At 58.4% G+C, this 20,142-nt stretch overlaps 5 protein-coding genes across 5 annotated transcripts; 3 read left to right on the top strand and 2 right to left on the bottom strand.

Annotated features, from left to right (window-relative positions):
- Positions 1–765: 765 nt before the first annotated feature.
- Positions 766–3,395, bottom strand: TRAVEDRAFT_154197 (PLP-dependent transferase). The gene is made up of 5 exons (XM_008044963.1): positions 3,106–3,395; positions 2,605–2,884; positions 2,164–2,544; positions 1,838–2,089; positions 766–1,778 (listed from the first exon to the last, which is right to left on the bottom strand). The coding sequence occupies exons 1-5, from the start codon at positions 3,267–3,269 to the stop codon at positions 1,443–1,445; spliced, it is 1,413 nt and encodes a 470-aa protein (XP_008043154.1). The 5' UTR covers positions 3,270–3,395; the 3' UTR covers positions 766–1,442.
- Positions 3,396–8,498: 5,103 nt separating this feature from the next.
- TRAVEDRAFT_173525 (Cwf15/Cwc15 cell cycle control protein) lies at positions 8,499–9,999 on the top strand. Its single transcript, XM_008044962.1, has 6 exons — positions 8,499–8,686; positions 8,750–9,034; positions 9,106–9,359; positions 9,429–9,519; positions 9,591–9,615; positions 9,674–9,999. The coding sequence occupies exons 1-6, from the start codon at positions 8,574–8,576 to the stop codon at positions 9,674–9,676; spliced, it is 771 nt and encodes a 256-aa protein (XP_008043153.1). The 5' UTR covers positions 8,499–8,573; the 3' UTR covers positions 9,677–9,999.
- Positions 10,000–10,221: 222 nt separating this feature from the next.
- Positions 10,222–12,512, top strand: TRAVEDRAFT_173521 (uncharacterized protein). Its single transcript, XM_008044961.1, has 9 exons — positions 10,222–10,310; positions 10,372–10,621; positions 10,679–10,753; positions 11,098–11,363; positions 11,431–11,759; positions 11,824–11,879; positions 11,932–12,050; positions 12,130–12,376; positions 12,435–12,512. The coding sequence occupies exons 1-8, from the start codon at positions 10,280–10,282 to the stop codon at positions 12,321–12,323; spliced, it is 1,320 nt and encodes a 439-aa protein (XP_008043152.1). The 5' UTR covers positions 10,222–10,279; the 3' UTR covers positions 12,324–12,376; positions 12,435–12,512.
- A 573-nt stretch (positions 12,513–13,085) lies between these two features.
- Positions 13,086–14,911, top strand: TRAVEDRAFT_39801 (DUF1479-domain-containing protein; the record flags this gene model as incomplete). Its single annotated transcript, XM_008044481.1, has 8 exons — positions 13,086–13,274; positions 13,333–13,443; positions 13,502–13,565; positions 13,615–13,990; positions 14,048–14,391; positions 14,454–14,550; positions 14,619–14,672; positions 14,737–14,911. 8 exons carry the CDS (start codon positions 13,086–13,088, stop codon positions 14,909–14,911), a joined length of 1,410 nt encoding a protein of 469 aa, XP_008042672.1.
- Positions 14,912–15,039: 128 nt separating this feature from the next.
- On the bottom strand, positions 15,040–20,115 carry TRAVEDRAFT_23424 (IkappaB kinase complex IKAP component; the record flags this gene model as incomplete). The annotated part of the gene is made up of 20 exons (XM_008044386.1): positions 15,040–15,347; positions 15,410–15,537; positions 15,589–15,715; positions 15,768–15,930; positions 15,980–16,113; positions 16,157–16,294; positions 16,345–16,408; positions 16,460–16,554; positions 16,604–16,727; positions 16,784–16,917; positions 16,971–17,137; positions 17,201–17,359; positions 17,416–17,869; positions 17,918–18,418; positions 18,474–18,566; positions 18,622–18,734; positions 18,784–18,814; positions 18,862–19,258; positions 19,314–19,871; positions 19,921–20,115. The coding sequence occupies 20 exons, from the start codon at positions 20,113–20,115 to the stop codon at positions 15,040–15,042; spliced, it is 4,083 nt and encodes a 1,360-aa protein (XP_008042577.1).
- Positions 20,116–20,142: the final 27 nt, after the last annotated feature.

Below are 20,142 nucleotides of genomic sequence, written 5' to 3'. Positions count from 1 at the left end.
TTGGGTTTGTCTCTGCCCGCCATGGCCTCAGCACGCCCTTGGCATGGACGATGAACAACTCACCGTTTCTCTTTGAAACAGCTCCAAAAACCAGCCAGCCTAAAGAAACCCCACCGCCGCTACAACCGGACTGCTGACAGCCTCTGCATTTGATGCGGGGTTGCCGGGAGGGCGTACTCCCGAGCCTGAAACTCCGATACCATTGCGCAGCCTCCTCCGGGCTGAAGAAACATTGTAAGGATTGAAAAGCTGCAATTATCCAATTGTTTGTAGAGGCTTTGCTGACACACGATGCATCATACTGCAGGTGAGTAAATCGGTCCTCCCGCGGAGCCTCTATCGTCAGGCACATAAGTTAGAAGCATAGGTGGCGCATCCGCAAGCGAACGAAGGAAAATGGAAAACTGTCTCGCCCACATATATCTCTGAACCCTGTGGCACAACGAAGATGTGCGAGATCTGAAAACACAAAGTTACGTCCACAATCAACAACTACAGCACTCGCTCGGCTCGCTCCACATTCGCCGTGTCAAAGTCAAACATGCCCCGTGCCCACTGTCCGGACAGCCGTGCGCTTGCCGACCCTGCACGGCACTCATCCTTCCTCCATGCTCGTACTCGGATCTCCCTCGCCGCGTGTAACGCTCGGGCCCCCATCGGCTCGATGAACGCGGCGTCATCCTCTTCCTCCACGATCGGATCGAGGGATGGTACCACACTGACAGAGCCACGCCGCCTCCGAACCGAACTCCAGCGCCCAACTCGACAGCGATCCCGCCGCATCTCATACAGCGATCGACGATCCCAAGAAGCATTCACTTCAGCCGAACCTGTCTCCCGCCCGACGAAGAGATCCGTGTCCCAATCCGATCTTCTCTCACACACGTGGCTACTGAACACATTGGCGACACCGCACCGCGACGTCCTCGGAGCCGCCCGCGGCAGGGGGTCGAAAACCGTCCTCGAAGTCGTCACCGATCGAGTCCACGATCGAGTTGTCAATTCTGCGCCGCGGCGGCTTCTCGCCAACCCACTCATCGATCGACAGGTTGGGAGTCTGCGCTGCGCGCCCAACGTTGAACCACAGATGACGCCACCCCCCTCGCTTCCCATCGACGCCGTGCAGGGCCCGCCGAAACTCGAACGTCGGACGGTGGAGCGCGTGCTCGGAAGGCGGGGTGAAGATATGCTCGCGATATCATGATGTGAGATAGTACATGGGGCCTACATAGCGGGCGGGGTCGGATGCTACAGACAGCGCATATGCTGGAATGGAAGAATACAGGGCATGATACACATCGCAGAAAACAAAACAGAACGCAATCAGACGAGGCGCAAGCTAACCAAGAACACGCCCCTGAAGGTCCGTGGAGCCGCAGAGTCCGAGAGAATCAGAGCCAGAGTCCGAGCACGACCGGCGCACCGCGCGCCATCCGAGCCGTCTAGAGCGCCACCCCCGTCCGGTCCCCGAGCCACTCGTCCCACATCGCCGTCCGCGTGTCGGTGTCGGCGAGGGATTTTGCGAACTGTATTACGCGCCACACGTCCCGAAAGTCGGTGGCGAGCCCCAGGCTGATGCGCACCACGCCGAGCTCGCGGCCCATGTACTGCTCGAATGCACGCAGCGTCGCGTCGGAAGGCAGCGCGGCCATCGCGTCGCGAAGCCCAAGCAGTGATGCGGCGCCACCGGGATTACACATGCAGCCCGTGCGCAGCGAGATGTTTTGTCGTGACGCGGCGTACTCGATGAAGGAATTCGGAATCATCTGTCCGGAGGGCTGCCAGGGGCGACTGTCAGCCGCAGGAATGGAATGCGCGGGGAGAGGAACGGGCTTACGAAGAGGAAGAGGAGCGCCACGACCGAGCCCGTGTCCGACTGCTCGCCGACAGTCTTCAGGATCTTGCCCGGCCGACGTGACAAGATCTGCGCGACGGGTGTGCCTGTGGAGTCGTGTCGCAGCTCCGACAGGGAGGTGATGAGGTGGCGCGTGAGTGAAGAGAGGCGGAGGGGGAGGAAGGGAAGGTAAGCGGAGAGGAATCGCAGGCCGTCTGTAATTGTGGGTAGGTTGAGGAAGTTGATGGTGCCGTCCTGGAGGGGCGTATGTCAGCCTCGTACACGAACTAGCGGGCGAGAGCCACAGGGCGCTGGCGGGGGAGACTTACCTCGAATCGTTCGTGGAGTTCCGCGCTCAGCGTAACGATATTGCCTGGAGCCTGGACCACGTCGACCGTTCCGCCGGCAAACCACGGCCGCTCCAGGCGCGCAAGGAAAGACTCCTTCACGACGAGCGCGCCGACACCGGTGGGAAAGCCGAACATTTTGTAAAAGCTAACCGCCATCGCGTCTACGGGTGTGTCGGTCAGGGATATCACAGAGGTGGGTGCTAGTGCTGCGGCGTCGAGGAGCGTGTAGTAGCCTCGTGATGCCGCAAACTCTATCATCGAGAGCGGGTTCTTCGAGTTTGAAATGTTCGATTGGCCGGTCATGGCGAACAGGCATGGAGGCGCGCCCTCGCCGCGCGGCTCGTGTCGAACGAGCACGCTCTAGATAAAGTTCAAGAAGGGTTCAATAGAGAAGACGGAATATCCGGACTGCATGCGTACCTTAGCGTCAGCCACATCAAAGCCACCGACGTCCGTAGACTCGATGTAGCACACTTCGGCGCCCCGGGCGTTGGCGAACTGGCGTATTCCGTGCACGCTGTTGTGGGAGTCCGCGCCGAGCACATAGGCGCTGCCGGGGCCGAAGGGGAACGATTCCCCGACGAGTTTGAGTGCGCCAGTGGCGTTCGGGGTGAACACGACGGTGTAGCCTGGCGGCGCCCGGAAGAAGTCAAGGACGGTCTGCCGTGCCTCGTCGGCGCATGCTGCGGACAGCCGGGACCTGTGTGAACGCGACAAGCAGTCAGATTTGGCGTACACAGAACGACGCGCGGAATAAATGATGAGATGGACATCGCGGCGCTCGGTGCCGAGACGATCCCTAATCTGGGGAAGCCGGGGCTTTTAGAGCTCGCAGCCAAATTAAATGGCCGCTCAAAGGCCTGCGCCATGCCCGGAAGGCGAAAAGGGGGAGATCGCGGGGAAGTGGACGTGTATACGCACGTGTTCGATACCGAGTGCGTGTTTCCCAGGAGGCTGCGTTGCAGGAATCCATGGCAAACGCGGATGAGGCTTGCCGGATAGATCGAGGCGCCCATGTAATCGACGTAAGTTTCCCCGCTGCGATCCAATCTTGAAAAGTCGCTTCGGCGGAGGGCGTCCAGCATCCACGTCAGTTGATACTGCGGGTACTCCTTTAGGAAGGCCTTGTAGGCGTCTGCGGCGGCGTCCTCGATGATGTCCGGGGTGGTCGAGATGGCGTACAGCGGGGGTGGGTCGTAGCTCCGCTTCTCATCGCGGTCGCTGAAGGACGAACGGTCTTCGCGGGACGGCCAGTCACCATAGCTAGGCAGAGATGCAGCATAGGGAGCAGATGCGCAGCCGAGTGTGAGAGCAGAGAAGGCCGATGAGCGCTTGCGGTGGAGGGCCGGCGTGTTTGAGGCGTGTCCCAGGTCCAGGCCGGCAGAGGGGGAGCGGGAGTGTGAGTGTCCCATAGTAGGTAGTTCAACCGAGGTGTCGCCAAAGAATTAAGTCGTCGAGGTGCGAGTCGTCCGAGTCCTAGGTTCGAGCTCGAGCAGCCAAAGCCCCCAGCTTTTATATGTCGTGGACCAGAGGTCTAGAGTAAGCAGTTCCCAGAACCGCAGAGGTGAAAGTCCCAGTTCCAGAAGATAAATTAACCCGCGCTCATCAAGAAATAAGGGCCCCTTGTTGTAGAATTCAGGCTGTGCGAGCAGAGAGATGGCGGTTAGTGTCAACGAGCCATTTGCGGCAACACCCGGTCCCGCGCCGCCTCAAAACGGCACATTACTCGCGGGCGTAATCAGAACAGCTAGTCGAGACCGCCCTTCCATATTGTCACAGAACCCTCGGATCGACGCTGTGCTCGGATCCAACCCTCGTTGGCGCTGGGATCGCATTATTCGCCAGACGGCATGGCATGCACTGGAACACTCGCCCCGCTTCCCGCTAATCTGTGAAGCGGCCCGACAGTCTTCCTCACCAACCTTGACGGAGGAATGGGGGGCGAAACGGATCTGAGCCCCTCGACGTCCCCCGTGTGCATGCAACGGGGGAACAGCGCGGCCATGCGCACGGCGACGGCGGCGGCGACTCTCACCTCAGCCTCCCCTCTCGCGCACGCACCCATCGTGAGGATAGTACAGGAAGGCAATCTCGGGGGAAAATCTCGATAAACATAGAGCGCGCGGCCCTCACAGCTGCGCAACGCAGAGTCGACATGCGATAGGAAGCCCCGAAGCGCATCCCGTACGTCAGCAGCGTGGCGTGCATGCCAGCCGCCCCAGACTCCACCTCCAAGGCAGGGAGCCGTCACGCGCTGTAGAACGCCAGGGACAGCATCGATACGCACGACCGAGCCGGGCCCATGTCGGCCATTGTACGGTGTTCGGACCCGCGCAGTGCGTGATCAGGGCAGGCATCGCACCTGACGGAGGCGGTCACTTGGTGCCTCGCACAGACGTCTGCGAGGAAGCCCGCTTGCACCGTCTGCCTGTCCGCGCGTGGTCGCCAAGTCGTCAAGCGCGGGCATCACGACCGAACAGGCTCAGAACGTACTGTCTTGTTGGCGGTGCCCGCTTCTGTCCACGTCCCTCTGCACAGCATGGCGACGTTGTAATGAACATCCCAAAATGACACCCGACGGCTGCGATGGCACAGCTCGATTCGGTCGCGCTGGCCGGCCGGTCATTGGCCAGTGCCTTCTCACCTTCCCGCCGACTCCGGGGTACGCCCTACACTGCAGCGGACGGCCTCCATGCCTGCACTCGACAATGCGTGAACAGGACTCGCATTCCCACACCACGTTTGTCAGCCGACGATCGATGGGAAAGAATAACGCACTAGTAGTAATCGGAAGCCGCGGACTGGAAGGGAGTGCAGAAGGAAGCCAGATGGCGCAAGACGTGGAGCACGGCACGCTGGTACTGCGGGAAGCTGTTCCACGAGCAAACCGAGTGGCGGACGAAGTCAAAATAGCCAGGCGGAAACCCAGTAGCGAGCCTCGGACGCTGCGTGAAGGAGCGGCAGAGCTAGACGAGGCTAGTGAGGCGCAATCGAATGGGTTGTGACAGCAGCTAGCTTTCGATCTGCGGTAGTGTGAGTTCGGATTACGCCGGTAAGCCCAGACGGAGCGACGACTTTAGGCTCCTTGCTCGGAGACGCCGCGGTAGGGGAGCCAACGTGGCCGTAGGGAGCGGGATCAGTGGCAGAAGCCGCAAAGACGCTCAACTTATAGAACGGCGTGAGACAAGGGCGACAAAGGGAGACTCAACTGAAGCCACAGTAGGAAAGTGTCCAGGAGACAGTCGCCAGGGACGAACTCCGCCGCTCGTATGTTCTCTCTGATCGACACCGAGGTGGCCGCAGTGAGAATGATCATCATCTGCACAGAGCTTGCCCGCCATCGCAATGAAGAGAGCGACTTTGCGTACCGTGAGCAAAGAAGATGGGCATCAAACAGCGTACCTGAAATGTCTTCTAATTAATTCACTAGGCATCCTCATGAATGAGCGACCGGCAACTAAGAAATTGATGAAAACTATGAGTGGCACATAGAAGTCTGGCGAAGAAGTTGCTACTCGCCATGCCCATGCGCTCTGACGAGACCGCTCGCGAAGCTGGAAAACCCCTAGCGCTCCAGAGTGTCCGCCGGGAACAGTCTGTAAGGCGAAGAACATCAAACATGTCAGAAAGACTCATGATAATGATCGCAATCAAGATACCGAAGCTCACCTTCATGAGAGAAGCCCTGTAGAACCTATAGGATGCTACGGAAAGCGGGGCACGACCAAGCGAACTACTTGGACCTCCGTAAGGCTTTGTTGCAATCAGTCGCTCATCGCGACCGCCGACGTCGCGATGATGATGTGTCTTTGTATGCTGATACGATCCAGGGCCGGACGCGAACTTCTTTATACAAGCGGGTGGTCCGGTGCACGCCAGCATTCCGTCAGCTGGGACAATGTGGATGGAGTTCGCGAACGGCGCACCTATGTTCTTGTTACCATGGCGTCCCTATAGGTAACTCCGAGCGTCTGAAGGCCTGAGCACAGTATCACGAGATGGCCGTAATGCTTCCTGGAAGACAGTCACACACGCTTGAGGCACAAGGTACCGCGGGATTGACCGGCGTTCTGTGCGACCCGCGTTCCCCAAGCACACCGGTGATGACTCCACGTGCGGCTGCATAACGAGAGAGCGCGGGAGATTGACTCACTGCAGATGTCCCCAAAAAGTAATGCATTGTATTCTTCCGCGCCAAGCAGATGTACAGTTGTCCTTTGAATGGGGAAAAGCTGCTGAGAATTAGTTACGATGGTTTACCGTATTTTGGTGTGTAACGCCTTCCTATAGGTGCATGTGGTTAGGGATTCTAGCGTCTGAATTCCGGAACGCCTGCCAATCTACCAGAGCTTCTACACTCCACGCAGAGGTGACAGAAAAGTGCCAGCGGATGCACTTAAGCTTATACGTCTGCTACGCAGCGTCTAGTGAACATCTACAGCGGATAGCAGTGAGAATTTTGTGAGTTCGGAAACTGTGGAATAAACATACTGGCCCATGGTCGTTCTACGCAGGTTACTCTTTCAAGTCGTTGCTGGATTGTCCGGATAGTTATCGTTGAAGCTCAAGAAAACGATGACTCGCTAGCTTGTCGCTAAGCTAGTCATACTAAACGCCGAGGCGGGGGCGAGAGCGGTCCGCGATTACTCCTTCCGTTCTGGGGTGCGGGAGACCGAGCCGATGTTTTTCTTCCGTGCATTTATACCCGAACGGCGTCACGTCGCTGCCAGAGCTCACGGCGCTATGCATGGGATCGTACTAGCTTCGGTAACGTACTACGTTACCACATCCTCGACGGCCTTCTACCTCTGCGCTCATCGGAGTCTTCACCGCCTTCCGCGGACTTCACGTACCTTCACCACCGCCGCGGCGCTGAGGAGCCTTGATTCGCCACTATCTTTTCCCAAGGCTAGCACATCCCCCACCCGCGCCAGCGCCCGAGTACGCCCCCACCGGGCCAAGCCCGGGCATGAGCTTAGCTCGCGTCCACACGGAGACCTCGGTATCCCCGCTGAATGGACGCACACACGCTGCGCCACCCCCTCTCTGCCGCTGAGCGTTCAGCGTTCGGCGCTCTGGCGCACGTCATCCCGCGCCGACCCTGCAGCCGCCAGCGGGCGACAATCCGGGCGGGGTCGAGGCATGAAGGGCTGTCACTGCGGGCGATTCAGGACGCTCAAGCTCAAGGTTCCGATGTCATGGGCGATGCTCTAGTGCCGGTCATCTGGGATGACTAGTGCGTGTATGTGGCAGGCCGATGTTGTGGACGCGGAAAGTATCCCTCGGCCTATCTCCGCTCGTGTGGTAAGGGGAGGGACTATGCTGCTCGAGGAGCGGAGGCGTCCTAGTTGCGGGATATCCCGCCGGCTAGCAAGATCCCGAAATGAAGTACGTCAGTGAGCGCATACGGTGTTCCAAATAAACTACCATGATGCACTGGGTGTCAAATGTAGCTTGCCATGGGCGGGTGCTGATGGGACTTGGATTGTGCTGGCCGCGGTCGTGAAATTTGCTCCGGACGGCTAGTAGTGACCCCGGCGCTGACCTGTATGCGTTCGTGAGAGTCAGTGATGTAGGCTTGCTTGAAACAAGCTCGTAAGCTCAGAGAATAAAACCTACAGAAACACACCAGACAACTACATAACAAATCCGATGCCCGCGAGGATGCGATCGTGCGCGTGCATACAAAAATCCAGCGCGCGTCTTCAGACACAGAGAGTCATCACACAACAAAGATGAGCCATACACAGGGACCCCAAGGGTATATGGGATGACAAGGTTTCATCCTCTGGGAGTGATTTGGAAGCTCGAGTCATGAAGCGGACGGGGTAGAGCGGCTTGCCTATGAATAGGGCCCTGGACCACACAGGCTCAGGCTCCCGAGTACAACTGTGTGATAAAGATGTCATTGCAGCTATTTGCAGGCAAGAATGCGTCTTGCCGCACCTGACCCGCGAGTATATGCATGTATTCCGAGTACGGGGAACTCCCAAGTCGACTACCCGATGTATTGTGGTAGGATGGCCTCCGTAGACGACGAGGAACTTGGGGCCTGAGGCCAGGGACGGGTAGACAATCTTTGGGTGCAATGATAATGGTTGCAGTTCAAGTTACACCGGAGCACGTTTGTTGTGCATTCTCTTGTAATTCGCCGGTAGAAATGCACCTGTAGTAAGTGTACATGATACCGTTCGTGACTCGGAGTACTTTCGCGACTCGGTTGGACGTGAAGGGAGCGATCCGGATCGGGCGCGCCCACGTGGAGAAAGAGACGCTTGGCGCTGAGGACGGGCGCCAAAACACTCAACTTTGTGGCGACCCCTCATCCTGCTCGTTCCGCGTAGCTCCCCATAACTAGCTTGCCGACTATCTAGAGACCCTCAAGCGACATGTCTACAGCACATAGGCCGACATGGGATCCAGCACAGGCGAAAGACGTCAAGGGTGGCTCGCGCCAGTTCTCGGTGCGAGACATGGCTGCACACACGAAGCTCAAGTTCCGGTGCGTCCCCACTCTCATTCAACCTCTTGATCAAGTATGCTGACGTGAGACGGTGTGACGCAGACAACCTGGGCAGACGTCAACGGCAGAGGTAGCGAAGCGGGACCTGCGCGCAGAGTTGCTCGCGGCCGAGGCGGAGGCGCGCGACCGGAAGCGCAAGGCAGAGGGCAAGCCGCCACTGGCCGTGGAGAACGGGAGCGGGGCTGATGCGGCGACGGAGGGACAGAGCGAAGAGTCAAACAAGCGCAGGAAGTTGTTGCAGGAGGCGCTTGAGCTGGACAAGGACGATGATGACGAGGACGAGAAGAGCGAGAAGGGCGAGAACGGAGATGAGGACGACGACGAAGAGTGCGTCTCTTTCCTTTGGCTCTCCCTCATTTGGGCGGTGCGTTGTGACGAAACTGACGTTGAATTACCAGGGACGAGGATGAGGACGAGGAGGAGGACGACACGGCAGAACTCCTGCGCGAGCTGGAGAAGATTAAGCGGGAGCGAGCAGAGGAGAAGGAGCGGCAGGACCGGGAGCAGTCTGCGTCCGCGCAGGCGGAGCGCGACGCGGAGATCGCGACGGCGAACCCGCTGCTGAATCTTGCGGCCGCGCTCGGCCAGACGCCGAACGGCGTGAACACGACGAAGCCGGGCACGTTCGCGGTGAAGCGGCGGTGGGACGACGGTGCGTGGATTCCGCTTCCAGTGAGCAGGCAGGGAGGGTGCTGACGCAATGTTCCGCGGCGGCCGACAGACCTCATCTTCAAGAACCAGGCGATGAGCTCGCGGGACAAGGACAAGGAGCCGCACTTCGTCAACGATCTGTTGCGGACAGAGTTCCACAAGTGCGTCTTCCTTGCGCTGTCTCCCCGTTTAGTGCGTGCGGGAGCGCTGACGAATGGCGCGACTCGTGCAGAAAGTTCATGGCGAAGTTCATCAAGGCAGGTCGTTCCTTGTCCATTCGCGGAAACCTCGCTGACGTCTCGCTTGCGGTTGCAGTGAACCTCGCGCTCTGTTGTACTTTCTACTGTATCATCGGCTATACGAACTGCTTGGGGACCTTGTCTGTGCAAATGCGCCCCTCGAGCTGCCCGACCATTCACCATTACACATGTCCAGCAACACAGGACATATATTTATCAAGGGAACTACGTATACGTCACGCACCTTCTCGGAGCAGTGCCCGGCTTTCATGTACGTCGACCTGGGGACCTGTACACCACATATGGAGGTTGTGCGCGACATACGATGGCTATGCACCACAGCGACATATTGCTTTCGCGTACCTGCGCGTTTCGCACATTTTATTCCTCCGCTCCGCTGCTCCCCAATACTACTATGTACCTGAGTCTCGTGTATTATGAGCAGCTGTGGTTGTGGATTTGTGGTGCGCAGTGCCTCGGAGTCGTCGCGCTCGCGTGCCTGACAATGTTGCATATGGGCAGAGCGCGATGCGCGCACCGCTCAGTGACCTCACTGCGCGAGCCAACACGTCGGGATTTCACAGCAAACTTCAAAGCCACTCTCTTCTCCCCACGACGACGACGACGACGTTGACACTCTTTTTGACCCGACCACGTCCTCCGACCCAACGCAAGCCCAAATATGGTGGATATCCTCGTTCTCGGCGCGACAGGTCAGCAGGACTTCGTTACCCCACCGGACTGATCCCGAACGATTTCTTTGGGGTTTTGCAGGCTTCACGGGCCGTCTCATCACGCAGTATCTCTACAACCACCCACAACGGTCCACGTTCACGTTCGCCATCGGCGTGCGCTCGAAAGCGAAGGCAGACACGCTCAGGCAGTCGCTCGGGCTCGATGACAGCGTGCCATTCGTCGAGTTGGACGTCGCGAGCTACGCGCAGGTTGAGGCCGCGGTCAAGGGCGCGAAGGTGATCATTAACACCGTGGGCCCGTTCTGGCTGTGGGGGACGAACGTCGTGCGGTGAGTGGTATCAGCGTAGATGTTGGCTGGCGACGCTCATGCGCCCACAAACTCTAGCGCGTGCGCCGTGCACGGGAAGCGCTATGTCGATATCAACGGCGAGCCGTATTTCGTGCGAAACATCATCGAGAAGTGAGTCTCTAACCTCTACTCGAGCATGTATCAGAGCTGTGGGAATGAAGGTGAGAAGTGAGATTTTGGACTCACTGTGACTGGGCGGCCACGGTGGGAGGGGAGAAGGCACATCATCAACTTGCGCGTCGCGTAGCACGCATCGTGCCCTTGACCACCACCTCTTCCTGAGCGATCATGCAGCCTCCATTCGTTTCGTGGGACGTGTTTCCCTGAATACTTATGTGCGTCGGAGGCCGCGAATTCTGGCCGCTGCAGTAGAAGTCACTCCTAGACCTTGCTCGTTACTCCCTCACTCGACCATGGTAGCTACAGTCACACTTGGATGCTGACGGTCCGTGCAGCTTCGACTATCTATCCACTAAGACGGGCGCCATCATCGTTCCTTCATGCGGACTAGACTCCCTTCCCGCAGACATTATCGTGTACCTCTCGAACCGCACTCTCAAGACCACACTCGGCGTGCAGACCCAGCTTGGTCTCTCCCAGTCGTACTACTCGGTCCGCGTCAAGCCCTCAGGCGGCACGCTCGCCACGATGATCACGATGATCGAGAAAGTGCCCCGGGTACGCGTAGCGGAGTCGTACAGAGACTATGCGTTAAGCCCAAGTGCGTTAGGCCCACCTGACTATATGCGCCGAGAAAAACAGTACTGATTCCGTATTGACTCTTGCAGTCCCCGGATCGTCGAGCCCGCCTGACCGTCCTGCGACACGCGAGCCGTTTACCTCGCCGCCCCAATACGGCGCCCTGTGGCCTATGGGAGCCACAAACCGCGCGATCGTCCAGCGCTCGTACGGGGTGTACCAGTACACGCTCGACAACGTGCTCACGTTGTTTGGAAGCAAGCGCGCGCAAGAGAAAGAGGCGCAATTCCAACCGCTCGCGTATGGCCCCACGTTTAGCTACGCCGAGTACCTGGTGCCCAGCTCAGGCAGCTACTTGTCAGCAGTGCTCTACAGCTCAGTACTGGCTGCGGTCGTAGGGCTGCTGCTGGTCACGCCGGTAAGCATAATGCGCTGATCGCACGTTCGAAGGTCTGCGTGGCTGATACCTCCGCTTCTCGCAGATTCGATGGGTCGTGAAGAAGTTTTTGATCCAGTCCGGTGATGGACCTTCTCAAGAGTAGGCACCCGCGCGTCGTCTTGCGCGTACAATCTCCTGATGGACATCACAGGGACATGGACAAGGGCTTCCTCAAGCTCACGAACTACACCGAGACCGCGTCGTTCCCCAAAACCTGGGCGAAGTCCGTCATGCACGGCGATGGCGACCCGGGCTACCGCCTGACCGCTTGTGAGTGCCTTGTTCTCTCTATCTCCGTTCGTTCGCAGCCCGCTTACGGCTTGTTTCCCCACTCTCTTCTGTTGCCCAGGCATGATATCAGAATGTGCGCTCGGACTGTTGCTCGACGACGCCTCGCTACCTCCGAGTGCGCGACCCGGAGGCATCCTCACGCCTGCCACGGCGCTCGGCGAGGTGATCGTGCGCCGGCTGGAGGCCACGGGGCGCGTGCGCTTTGAGAGCGAGGTCCTCAAGGATACCGAGGAGAGCAGGAAGGCGCGGTAAGCGCAGGACGCCGAGTGGTGTTTGGAGCGGAGGCCCTGGAGGATTTAATCTAGGTCAGTCGACTTCAATGTCGTCTTTATGCTCGGTCCGACTGACGCTCTTGTCATCTAGTTTTTACTGTTATATGTGGACGCTTTACACTTACACTCGGACTATAGCTTAGACAAATGGATCAGTACTGCTTACTTACCGAATCCCCACGGTGCCGTTGGATTTCCGGGAAAACCTCGGGCCAATATCGGCGAAACTCAAAACGTCAAGAATGGCTGCCCCGCTCAGCGCTCTGGGGTGCACCGTCCGTCGTTACTTTGCAAATGGCACACTCATGATAGCCCATGATAGATGGCCGCCGCCGGCTAGACAGGCACCCTCACTCGTGGGCACACTAGAAGCTTGTCGCGAACGTCGCGTGGGTGTACTGCGACGCCTGGGCGAGCGCGGACGCGGCGAGGTAGCACCCGTGTCAACGGGGGCCGATGCTTCATGAACGTATGAACCCTCGCGATCGAGGTCATATGATGTTGACTCGGCATCGAGGCGCGGGCGGCCATGGATTTATAGAGGCCTGAAGGCTCGCATTCCCGCATTTTCCACATCCCACACACTGCCAACATGCCCGTCGCAACCTATCGACTCGCCTATAGCTCTGTAGCTGGACGCTGCCCCATCCTTTCCACCGTGCGCTCGTCCCAGGCGGCTGCACGGCGGCCGGTTGGCGTGCGGACCCTTGCTCAGGTTGCGCAGACACAGGCGCGGCGGCCGATGAAGAAAGAGGGCACGATCATGGACATCTTCACCAACCTCACCTCTGAAGGCCCGCCGTTCCCGCCGCGCTTCGCGGACCTGAAGAAGGAGATATGCACCGACCCGGAGGCTATTACCCAGAGCTGGCGGAGCGTGCTGCGGGAGCTCGAGGGCGCGACACGGGAGATCGAGCAGCGTGGTTCCGAGGTATGGAGCGGGTGGGCGGGGTGATGTTGGGTTCGGTGCTAACGACGTCACCGTGCAGATGATTTTGCAGGTGCCGTACTCGGATGTCGAGAAGGGGTTGTCGGAGGAACAGCTGAAGACGCTGAAGAAGACGGGCGTGTTGATTGTCAAGGGAGGTGTCCCTAAGGAGGTCCGTGCTCGGTGCTGTAGAGAACGCTATCATCGCTCACCTCTCTTTTTTCCGACAGGAAGCCCTGGCTTGGAAGCAGTCTATCAGGGACTATGTTGCCGCGAACCAGGACAAAGTCAGAGGTAAGCGCACCGATGCCGAGGATGCACGTGTTCTGACTTATGCCTCCAGGATCCCCGCCCCCTCCTGAGGCTATCGTCTTCTACGAGCTCTACAACACTAAAGCGCAGGTCCTTGCTCGCACCCACCCTGCGCTTATCGCGACGCAGAAGTACCTGCTGTCGCTCTGGCACACATCTGACCCGAACTCACTCATCAGCGTACGCACTCCGGTCTCATATTTCGACCGCCTCCGCATCCGGCCCCCAGGTCCCAGCGTATTCACGCTCGGTCCGCATATCGACGGCGGGAGCATCGAGCGTTGGGAGGACCCCGGTTTCCGTGCGTGCTTCCAGCACATCCTTGAGGGCGGTGAGGCCTGGCGCAAATTTGACCCGTTCGATGTCTCGCCCCGCCTTACTGCCAATCAGGATCTATACAACGCCTCGTAAGTCGCGATTTTCGTATAAATAATGCTGACTACGTTGCTCACATCCATGTACAGCAACCAGTGCTCGATCTTCCGCCCGTGGCAGGGGTGGACGGCGCTGTCAAGCACCGGGCCCGGTGAAGGAACCCTGCGCGTCCTCCCGATGCTGTCGCTCACCACGGCATACCTTATCCTGCGCCCGTTCTTCCGCCTGCGCTCGGAATATGCCGTTGGCGTGACAAAGCCGTCCGACATACCGCTGGATGCGGACGCGTGGGTGCTCGACCTCGACAACCCGACCTTCCCAGGGAGCCAGCCAGGGAAGACCCAGGCGATAAATGCAGAGGCCCACCCCCATCTGCGCGTCGAGCAGACTGTCGTGTCTATTCCCAGGGTGGAACCCGGGGACCAGGTATACTGTGAGCATCTGTCCGATATCCTTTGATTATTCGTGCATATCTTGACTGCGCAATCATCACAGGGCACACGGACGTCGTCCACGCGGTCGAGAGCGAGCACAACGGGAAAGCGGACTCTTCCGTGCTCTACATCCCCGCCGTGCCGCTCACCGAGCGGAAGTACGTGTGCTTCCTCGCAGTCTAAAAACGCCACCGAGCGAACGCTGACCTATCATCACTCGTACTAGCGCGGCCTACTTGCGCGACCAGCGCGCCACATTCCTGCAAGGCCTCCCGTCTCCGTATGTGGTTCAGAATCTCTCGGGCGTGCGTTCGCCGCGACATATGCTGACATTCCGCGCACAGCGACTTCCCGGGCGGCGAAGGCGAATCGCGCTTTGTGGGCCGCTGCGGCCTGGAAGACATCGCCAGCCCAGATGGCCGCCGCGTGCTTGGATTTGAACCGTTCGGCGAGAAGACCTTCCTGAACGACGGAGAGCGCGAAGTGATTGCGGCGGCAAACGAGATTCTTGGGTTCTGACTCTGAGGATCTAGGCTACAGGCTACACGGATCGCGCTACATCTGCTGCTATGTATATCTAGGGTACAACATCGGTTCTGCTTCCGTCTCTTCACGTCCGCCACCCCCTGACCATTCATCATCGCCTCCTAGGCGCGCGCATCGGGCAGCCTGAGCTTCCATTCAGGCCGCGCAAGGTCGGGCTTGGCCACCTTATCCACGGGATTGATGTGCTTTTGCTTCTCGTGTGCTTCCATGCGCGCAGCCCAGCTGTCCGTCGCGGGCGCGGGCGCGGCTTCGGTGCCTTCCTCATTTTCGGGTGTTTTCTTCCAGATTTCCTCTACGACCTCCGTCAGCTCCCCGGCGAGCTCTGAGAGCTCCTGCTGCAGCGAAGCCGCCTCCGCTCGATGCTCATCGGTGAACTGAAGGAGGTGAGGAAGGAGGCTCGTGCAGTCGGCTGCCGAGATGAAGTCTGTCAGCCGCTACGGTGAAACAGATGACAAACCAGCGGGGACATACCCTGGGTCGTGTTGAATTTTGTGACAAGCTTTCCGATGGACTTCAGGAGGTACTCTTCCTCGTCCACGGTGCCCTTCCGCCCAGAACCCACCTTACGCTCCATTTTGCGCTTGGATCGTGAACTCCGCCTGCACAGGAGATCAGTCTCTGAAGTCTCTGAACGAACGACCCTGACTTACTTTGAAGACGTCTTGGACATAGCGGACGGCGCAACGGTATAGCGTGTGAACATCGTCGGCGCCATGGAAATGTCGGTCATGACGTCGACATTGTGCAGGTCCGTATCCTCGACGCCATAGAAAGCCTCTGCGGAGCTATGTGAGCGAAGTTATCGAGAACATTTGTTGTGTTTACCCACCAGGCTCCTCGACCTTGCGAACACGAAGCTCCTTGAGTCGGCTCACTTGCTTCCGAAGTTGCTCCCGCATCTCACCCATCTCCTCCGTAAGGCGTGCGCGGCACTCGAGGGCGCCGGGATGGATGATCTCTTCTAGGAGCTCTGGGTGACGATGCAAAACAACCTGCTCCGACGTCAAACTTAGCCACATGCTTGGACAGTGTACAACTTACTATACGCCTAGCTTCAGAGAAATGACTCCCTTCAACAAGTGCTATGACGGCGGCGCGCACGTCCTTAGCGTAGTCGAGTAGTACATTCGCGGCTTCCGACGTCCGCTTCTTCGTAACGAGGTCCTCTGTGCATCCTTGAGCGTCCACATCACACCTGCACAGCGTACGAAAACGTACCAGATACACGATACGCGGTGTCCTTCAACTCCTCGTCCGAAGGCGCTTGCTGCACAGCCAGTTCAAAGAGCTCTTGCCAGTCTAGCGCTTTCTCGTGTGCGATCATTGCCTTCTCGAGCCTGTTCGCCTGGCGGAACACTGGATTGCAAGTCAGCGGGAGCCACTGCGCTTGGAACTTCGATGCTCACCAAAAGCGGCGTCACGGAAATCTCGACGTTCGAAAAGCCAATCGCCGTAGATATTGAGCACCGCCTGAAAGGGGTTGAGCGCGAGTGTTAAATCGGATAATCTGAATCATTTTACCTGGTACTTGTCTGTATCACGCCATATTGAGAGGGCATGGTCGTACAGCTGATGCTTTTCCACATAAGCCATCGCCTCCTCGAACCTCTCTGGGCCTGATACGATGTCAATGCACGTCATCAGGAGGGTGGAAGACGCCCTCACCAGCTAGACTGAGGCCAGTCAGCGCCTTCTCGTATCTCCGCAAGTGGTCGTCGATACGAAAGCGTTGGTAGTGCTGGTCCAATGCACGCAGTTCGCGCAGGAAAGGGAGGTACTCCCGCGGATCCTGTGTATATGCGCTATCAGCCAGGTCATTCCCACATTACAGCCCGGAATACACACCTTCTGGGCGTGCTGCGCTACCATCAGCACGAGGGCAAAGTCATACATGCCGAGCGCAGTGTCGAAGAGCTTGTCCGCGTCTACAAGGAAGATGATGTACTTGACGGCGTCTTCCACGAGCTCCGGGTCAGACTCTGCGACGCGTGTGAGCAGATGGTTCATTCCATATGAACAACCACGAGCGAACCTTTCAAACGCAGAAGGAGAGCGAGGCCGGCTTCGTGATCGGGCGGACGCTTGACGACGTGCGCGGTCAGTATTGAGTTGACGTATGTCTTGAGGTCTTTCCGCTCGAGCTCCGCGCGGACCTCGTCACATATGCGTGCCACGACGTCAGAGGGCAAAGGGCCCTGGCTGGTACACGATAGTTAAAAACCGAGCCCGCTCGTTCGAGGACGATGGGGGGATGAAACGCACCCTAGACTCGTCAAGAACAAGTTGATGTAGTCCACGTCGGACACCTGCTCGACAAACGACGGTATGCCCCTGATGAACGCCTCCTTATCGTGCTCGACGAACACGTTGAAGTCGACGCGGTGCTTCCGGCACGCAGCGAACGCCTTGCCGTAGTTTCCACTGCGCTCTCGTCAGTCTCTACGCAAACGCAGGAGTCCATCAAGTGAGGAGCATACTTGTCGATGTCCTGCCGCACGATCTCCATGACCAGCGGGCGCGGGTTTATAGTCTCCAGGTTGCCCCTCGGCATCTGCAAGACCAAGCTCATCGTGCTCGGCACGACGGTCACAATCCTCGACCCACGCTCCACCCTGCGCGACTCGAACTCCGGCAGAGGTGTTTCAGGGGTCGCCGAGAGCGCACCCAGCGTCTTCAGGGGTGCAAATTGAGCGACATGCGCCGTGGTCGTGAAGATGAGGAACCCGGGGGTGAGCGTGAACGAGCTGGCATTCGTTGCCAGTATACGCGAGGCGTCGCCGTTGACGACGTGTAGCTTGCCTCCTCGCGAGAGCCCAATGTACAGCGACGCAGGCGAGGCGCTGTCATCTGTGCTCACGAACGTGTGGGCCGCCCAGAAGCAGAACTCTGGGAATTTCGCCACTTCGGACGCGCTTCTAGTGCCAGCATCCACTGCACAGAAATCAGACGTTTATTCAATTTCACGAAACAAACACTCACCTTCGAATACCTCGCCATCTGGGGCCTCCCACGCGATGTTACTCGAAGGAATTAGACGCCCGTTGTGCGCGACGAACGCCACATCCGTGGTCTGCACGACCTCGTTCCCTGAGATGTCGAGGACGGAGACAACGTCGACTGCGTCTCCGCCGGGGTCTGATCCCAGTACCGCTAGGCGGAAATCCGCATCGGTGCCATTGGCAGCAAACGCAACCTGTCTGTAGCTTTTCGGCCCCAGCGAACCTGACCAGACCAGCACGGGGTCCACGACCTTACCGCGTCCAGGGCCCAGTCGGGTTTGCAGGTCGTATACCTGAAGGATGCCCGCCTCCCACAAGACGGCGAGCAGGTCGCGCGCTGACGAAAACGCAGCATGGATGGGCACCGGGGTACGCTGGGGCAGAGTGGGCTGCAGAGTGGGCGGGAGCTGGAGAGCGAGGGTGTGTGACGCCAAGGGGGGCGGAACGTTTTGACTTCGGAATGGTGTGAGCAGCACGTTGGCTGCATGCGTTGTGAGCGTGCGTCAAAGATCAGGACAAACAAACTGCGGACGTACTGCCATCGATCACTGCGACGGACCCCGAGTCGAAGGGCGGCCGGCACGGGGACGCGAACATGTCCCAGGCGTATGTGCGTTGGATGATGCTCGCTACAATCATACATTAATTGCGACGCGAAGAAAGCTTGAGCATATTTGAACATACATGACGTAGTGAGAATAAGACGCGATGCGTCCTCAGGGTGCCATCTAACGGAAGTGAAACGACCCGGCGCAACATCCTCACTTAGCGGAGCAGTGATCTCTTGCTTCAGGTACCTGAGAAGCCATTAACACGGATAGATGAAATAACAGCACCGATGCTGACCAGTGATAGTTTCCCATAGTCCATAGTTGCACTGTAACACGTGAACAAACGGCGTCGTCGCGCAGAACGGGAGCTTACCGAGGTCACCGTCCTGGCGTTCGATCCATACGCTGAGAACGTTCGAGTCGGAACTCCAGCCGAGCTCGCGCACACGGTACCCCCATCTGCGCCGCTCGCTCACAGCATTTTCAATATTCTGAGATTCCCGCAACGTGACTTCCCCATGCCTCAAACCGTTACGCTCGAAGAACACGATGTCATGTCTACCATCCCGGCCTTGTCCAAGTCCAGATCCAGAATCTGGCGACTGTGTAGTCTCGCCGGGGATGTTGCCAAATCGCTGGGTTGCGACGATGAGGTTTCCGGAAGGGCGCCATGAAAGTGCATGTTCAAGTCCGGGAACGGGTTCCGCGGTAGTCTGAAGTGCAGCTTCGCGCGAGTACACTCGTACTGTCCGATGTGGCCTAGCATCAGTCTACGGTCATGAGGATCAGTGAATAATCCACCCTGGGGATCAAGGCGGCGCTGACCTCCGTCGCACCCTCCAGGACGCTGACAGTGAAGAAGGCTCCGTCTCCGCGCCAGCTGACACGGACATGTCCATCGTCGTCCGGGCTCGCACCTACTGCTGTAGATGGGACCGACGATGTGGCTGCGGCCTTGCCAAGGGATCCGTGAAATTGTGTATGCTTCGCACCCCATCCAACGTTGATAGGCGCATCTTCGCCAAACTCTTTGGGATGCAGCGGACCCTCCGAGAGGACGTCGAAAGTTGAGGTCATGAGGAGCAACTTGTCTTCGCCGGTGACCAAGACAAGCAGAGTATCGTCTGGACTCCAGGCCGCACCCATCACCCCACCTTCTATCGATCCAACCACTTCCGCCGACGGCGCGTCCTCATCCAACGCGACGGTGGTGATGTCTCCGGCGCGGGTGATGACCGCAAGGGAATGCGCATCTGGGAGGACGTGCAGCAGAACTATCTCCACGTCTTTTGATTGCGCGCGGCGTTTTGCAGTGCCTTTAGACCATGGATTGGCGGCAAGCTGGGTTGGCGTAGGGAAGCTGGTGACCAGAGTCGGAATACCCTAAGAAACATTGCGGCTAGTGCTGAGAGATAGTGTGAATACTACTCACACCTTCGGAGCCCTCCGATGCTCTCCAGATGGTGATGTTCACCTCACCGTCGTTTAAGGCATCTTTCTGTTCCGTAGCCGCTAAGAGCGAATCCTGGTCTAGATCAACGGCTACGGCGGTGATGCTTGAAGAATCCGCGATATCCGATGCTGCCAGAGAGACATGAGAGGATGTCCAGAGTGTCAAGTTACGCATCGTTCATCAGGTAGAGTAGTCAAAGAG

The sequence above is a fragment of the Trametes versicolor genome (assembly GCF_000271585.1).
Source record: "Trametes versicolor FP-101664 SS1 unplaced genomic scaffold TRAVEscaffold_11, whole genome shotgun sequence".
NCBI classification, from domain to species: Eukaryota; Fungi; Basidiomycota; class Agaricomycetes; order Polyporales; family Polyporaceae; genus Trametes; species Trametes versicolor.
The sequence above is the reverse complement of the archived record's forward strand: the minus strand, read 5'-3'. Positions and strand labels throughout refer to the sequence as shown.

Excerpts from the sequence above, each read along its gene's own strand:
- TRAVEDRAFT_173525 (XM_008044962.1), top strand. The coding sequence starts at position 8,574 with ATGTCTACAGCACATAGGCCGACATGGGATCCAGCACAGGCGAAAGAC. Across the intron at positions 8,687-8,749 it reads CACACGAAGCTCAAGTTCCG|ACAACCTGGGCAGACGTCAA; the intron begins GTGCGTCCCCAC and ends GGTGTGACGCAG. Across the intron at positions 9,035-9,105 it reads GATGAGGACGACGACGAAGA|GGACGAGGATGAGGACGAGG; the intron begins GTGCGTCTCTTT and ends TTGAATTACCAG.
- TRAVEDRAFT_173521 (XM_008044961.1), top strand. The coding sequence starts at position 10,280 with ATGGTGGATATCCTCGTTCTCGGCGCGACAG. Across the intron at positions 10,311-10,371 it reads CCTCGTTCTCGGCGCGACAG|GCTTCACGGGCCGTCTCATC; the intron begins GTCAGCAGGACT and ends GGGGTTTTGCAG. Across the intron at positions 11,364-11,430 it reads AGACTATGCGTTAAGCCCAA|TCCCCGGATCGTCGAGCCCG; the intron begins GTGCGTTAGGCC and ends TGACTCTTGCAG.
- TRAVEDRAFT_154197 (XM_008044963.1), bottom strand. The coding sequence starts at position 3,269 with ATGCTGGACGCCCTCCGCCGAAGCGACTTTTCAAGATTGGATCGCAGC. Across the intron at positions 2,885-3,105 it reads ACGCACTCGGTATCGAACAC|GTCCCGGCTGTCCGCAGCAT; the intron begins GTGCGTATACAC and ends GCGTTCACACAG. Across the intron at positions 1,779-1,837 it reads TGGCGCTCCTCTTCCTCTTC|CCCTCCGGACAGATGATTCC; the intron begins GTAAGCCCGTTC and ends CGCCCCTGGCAG.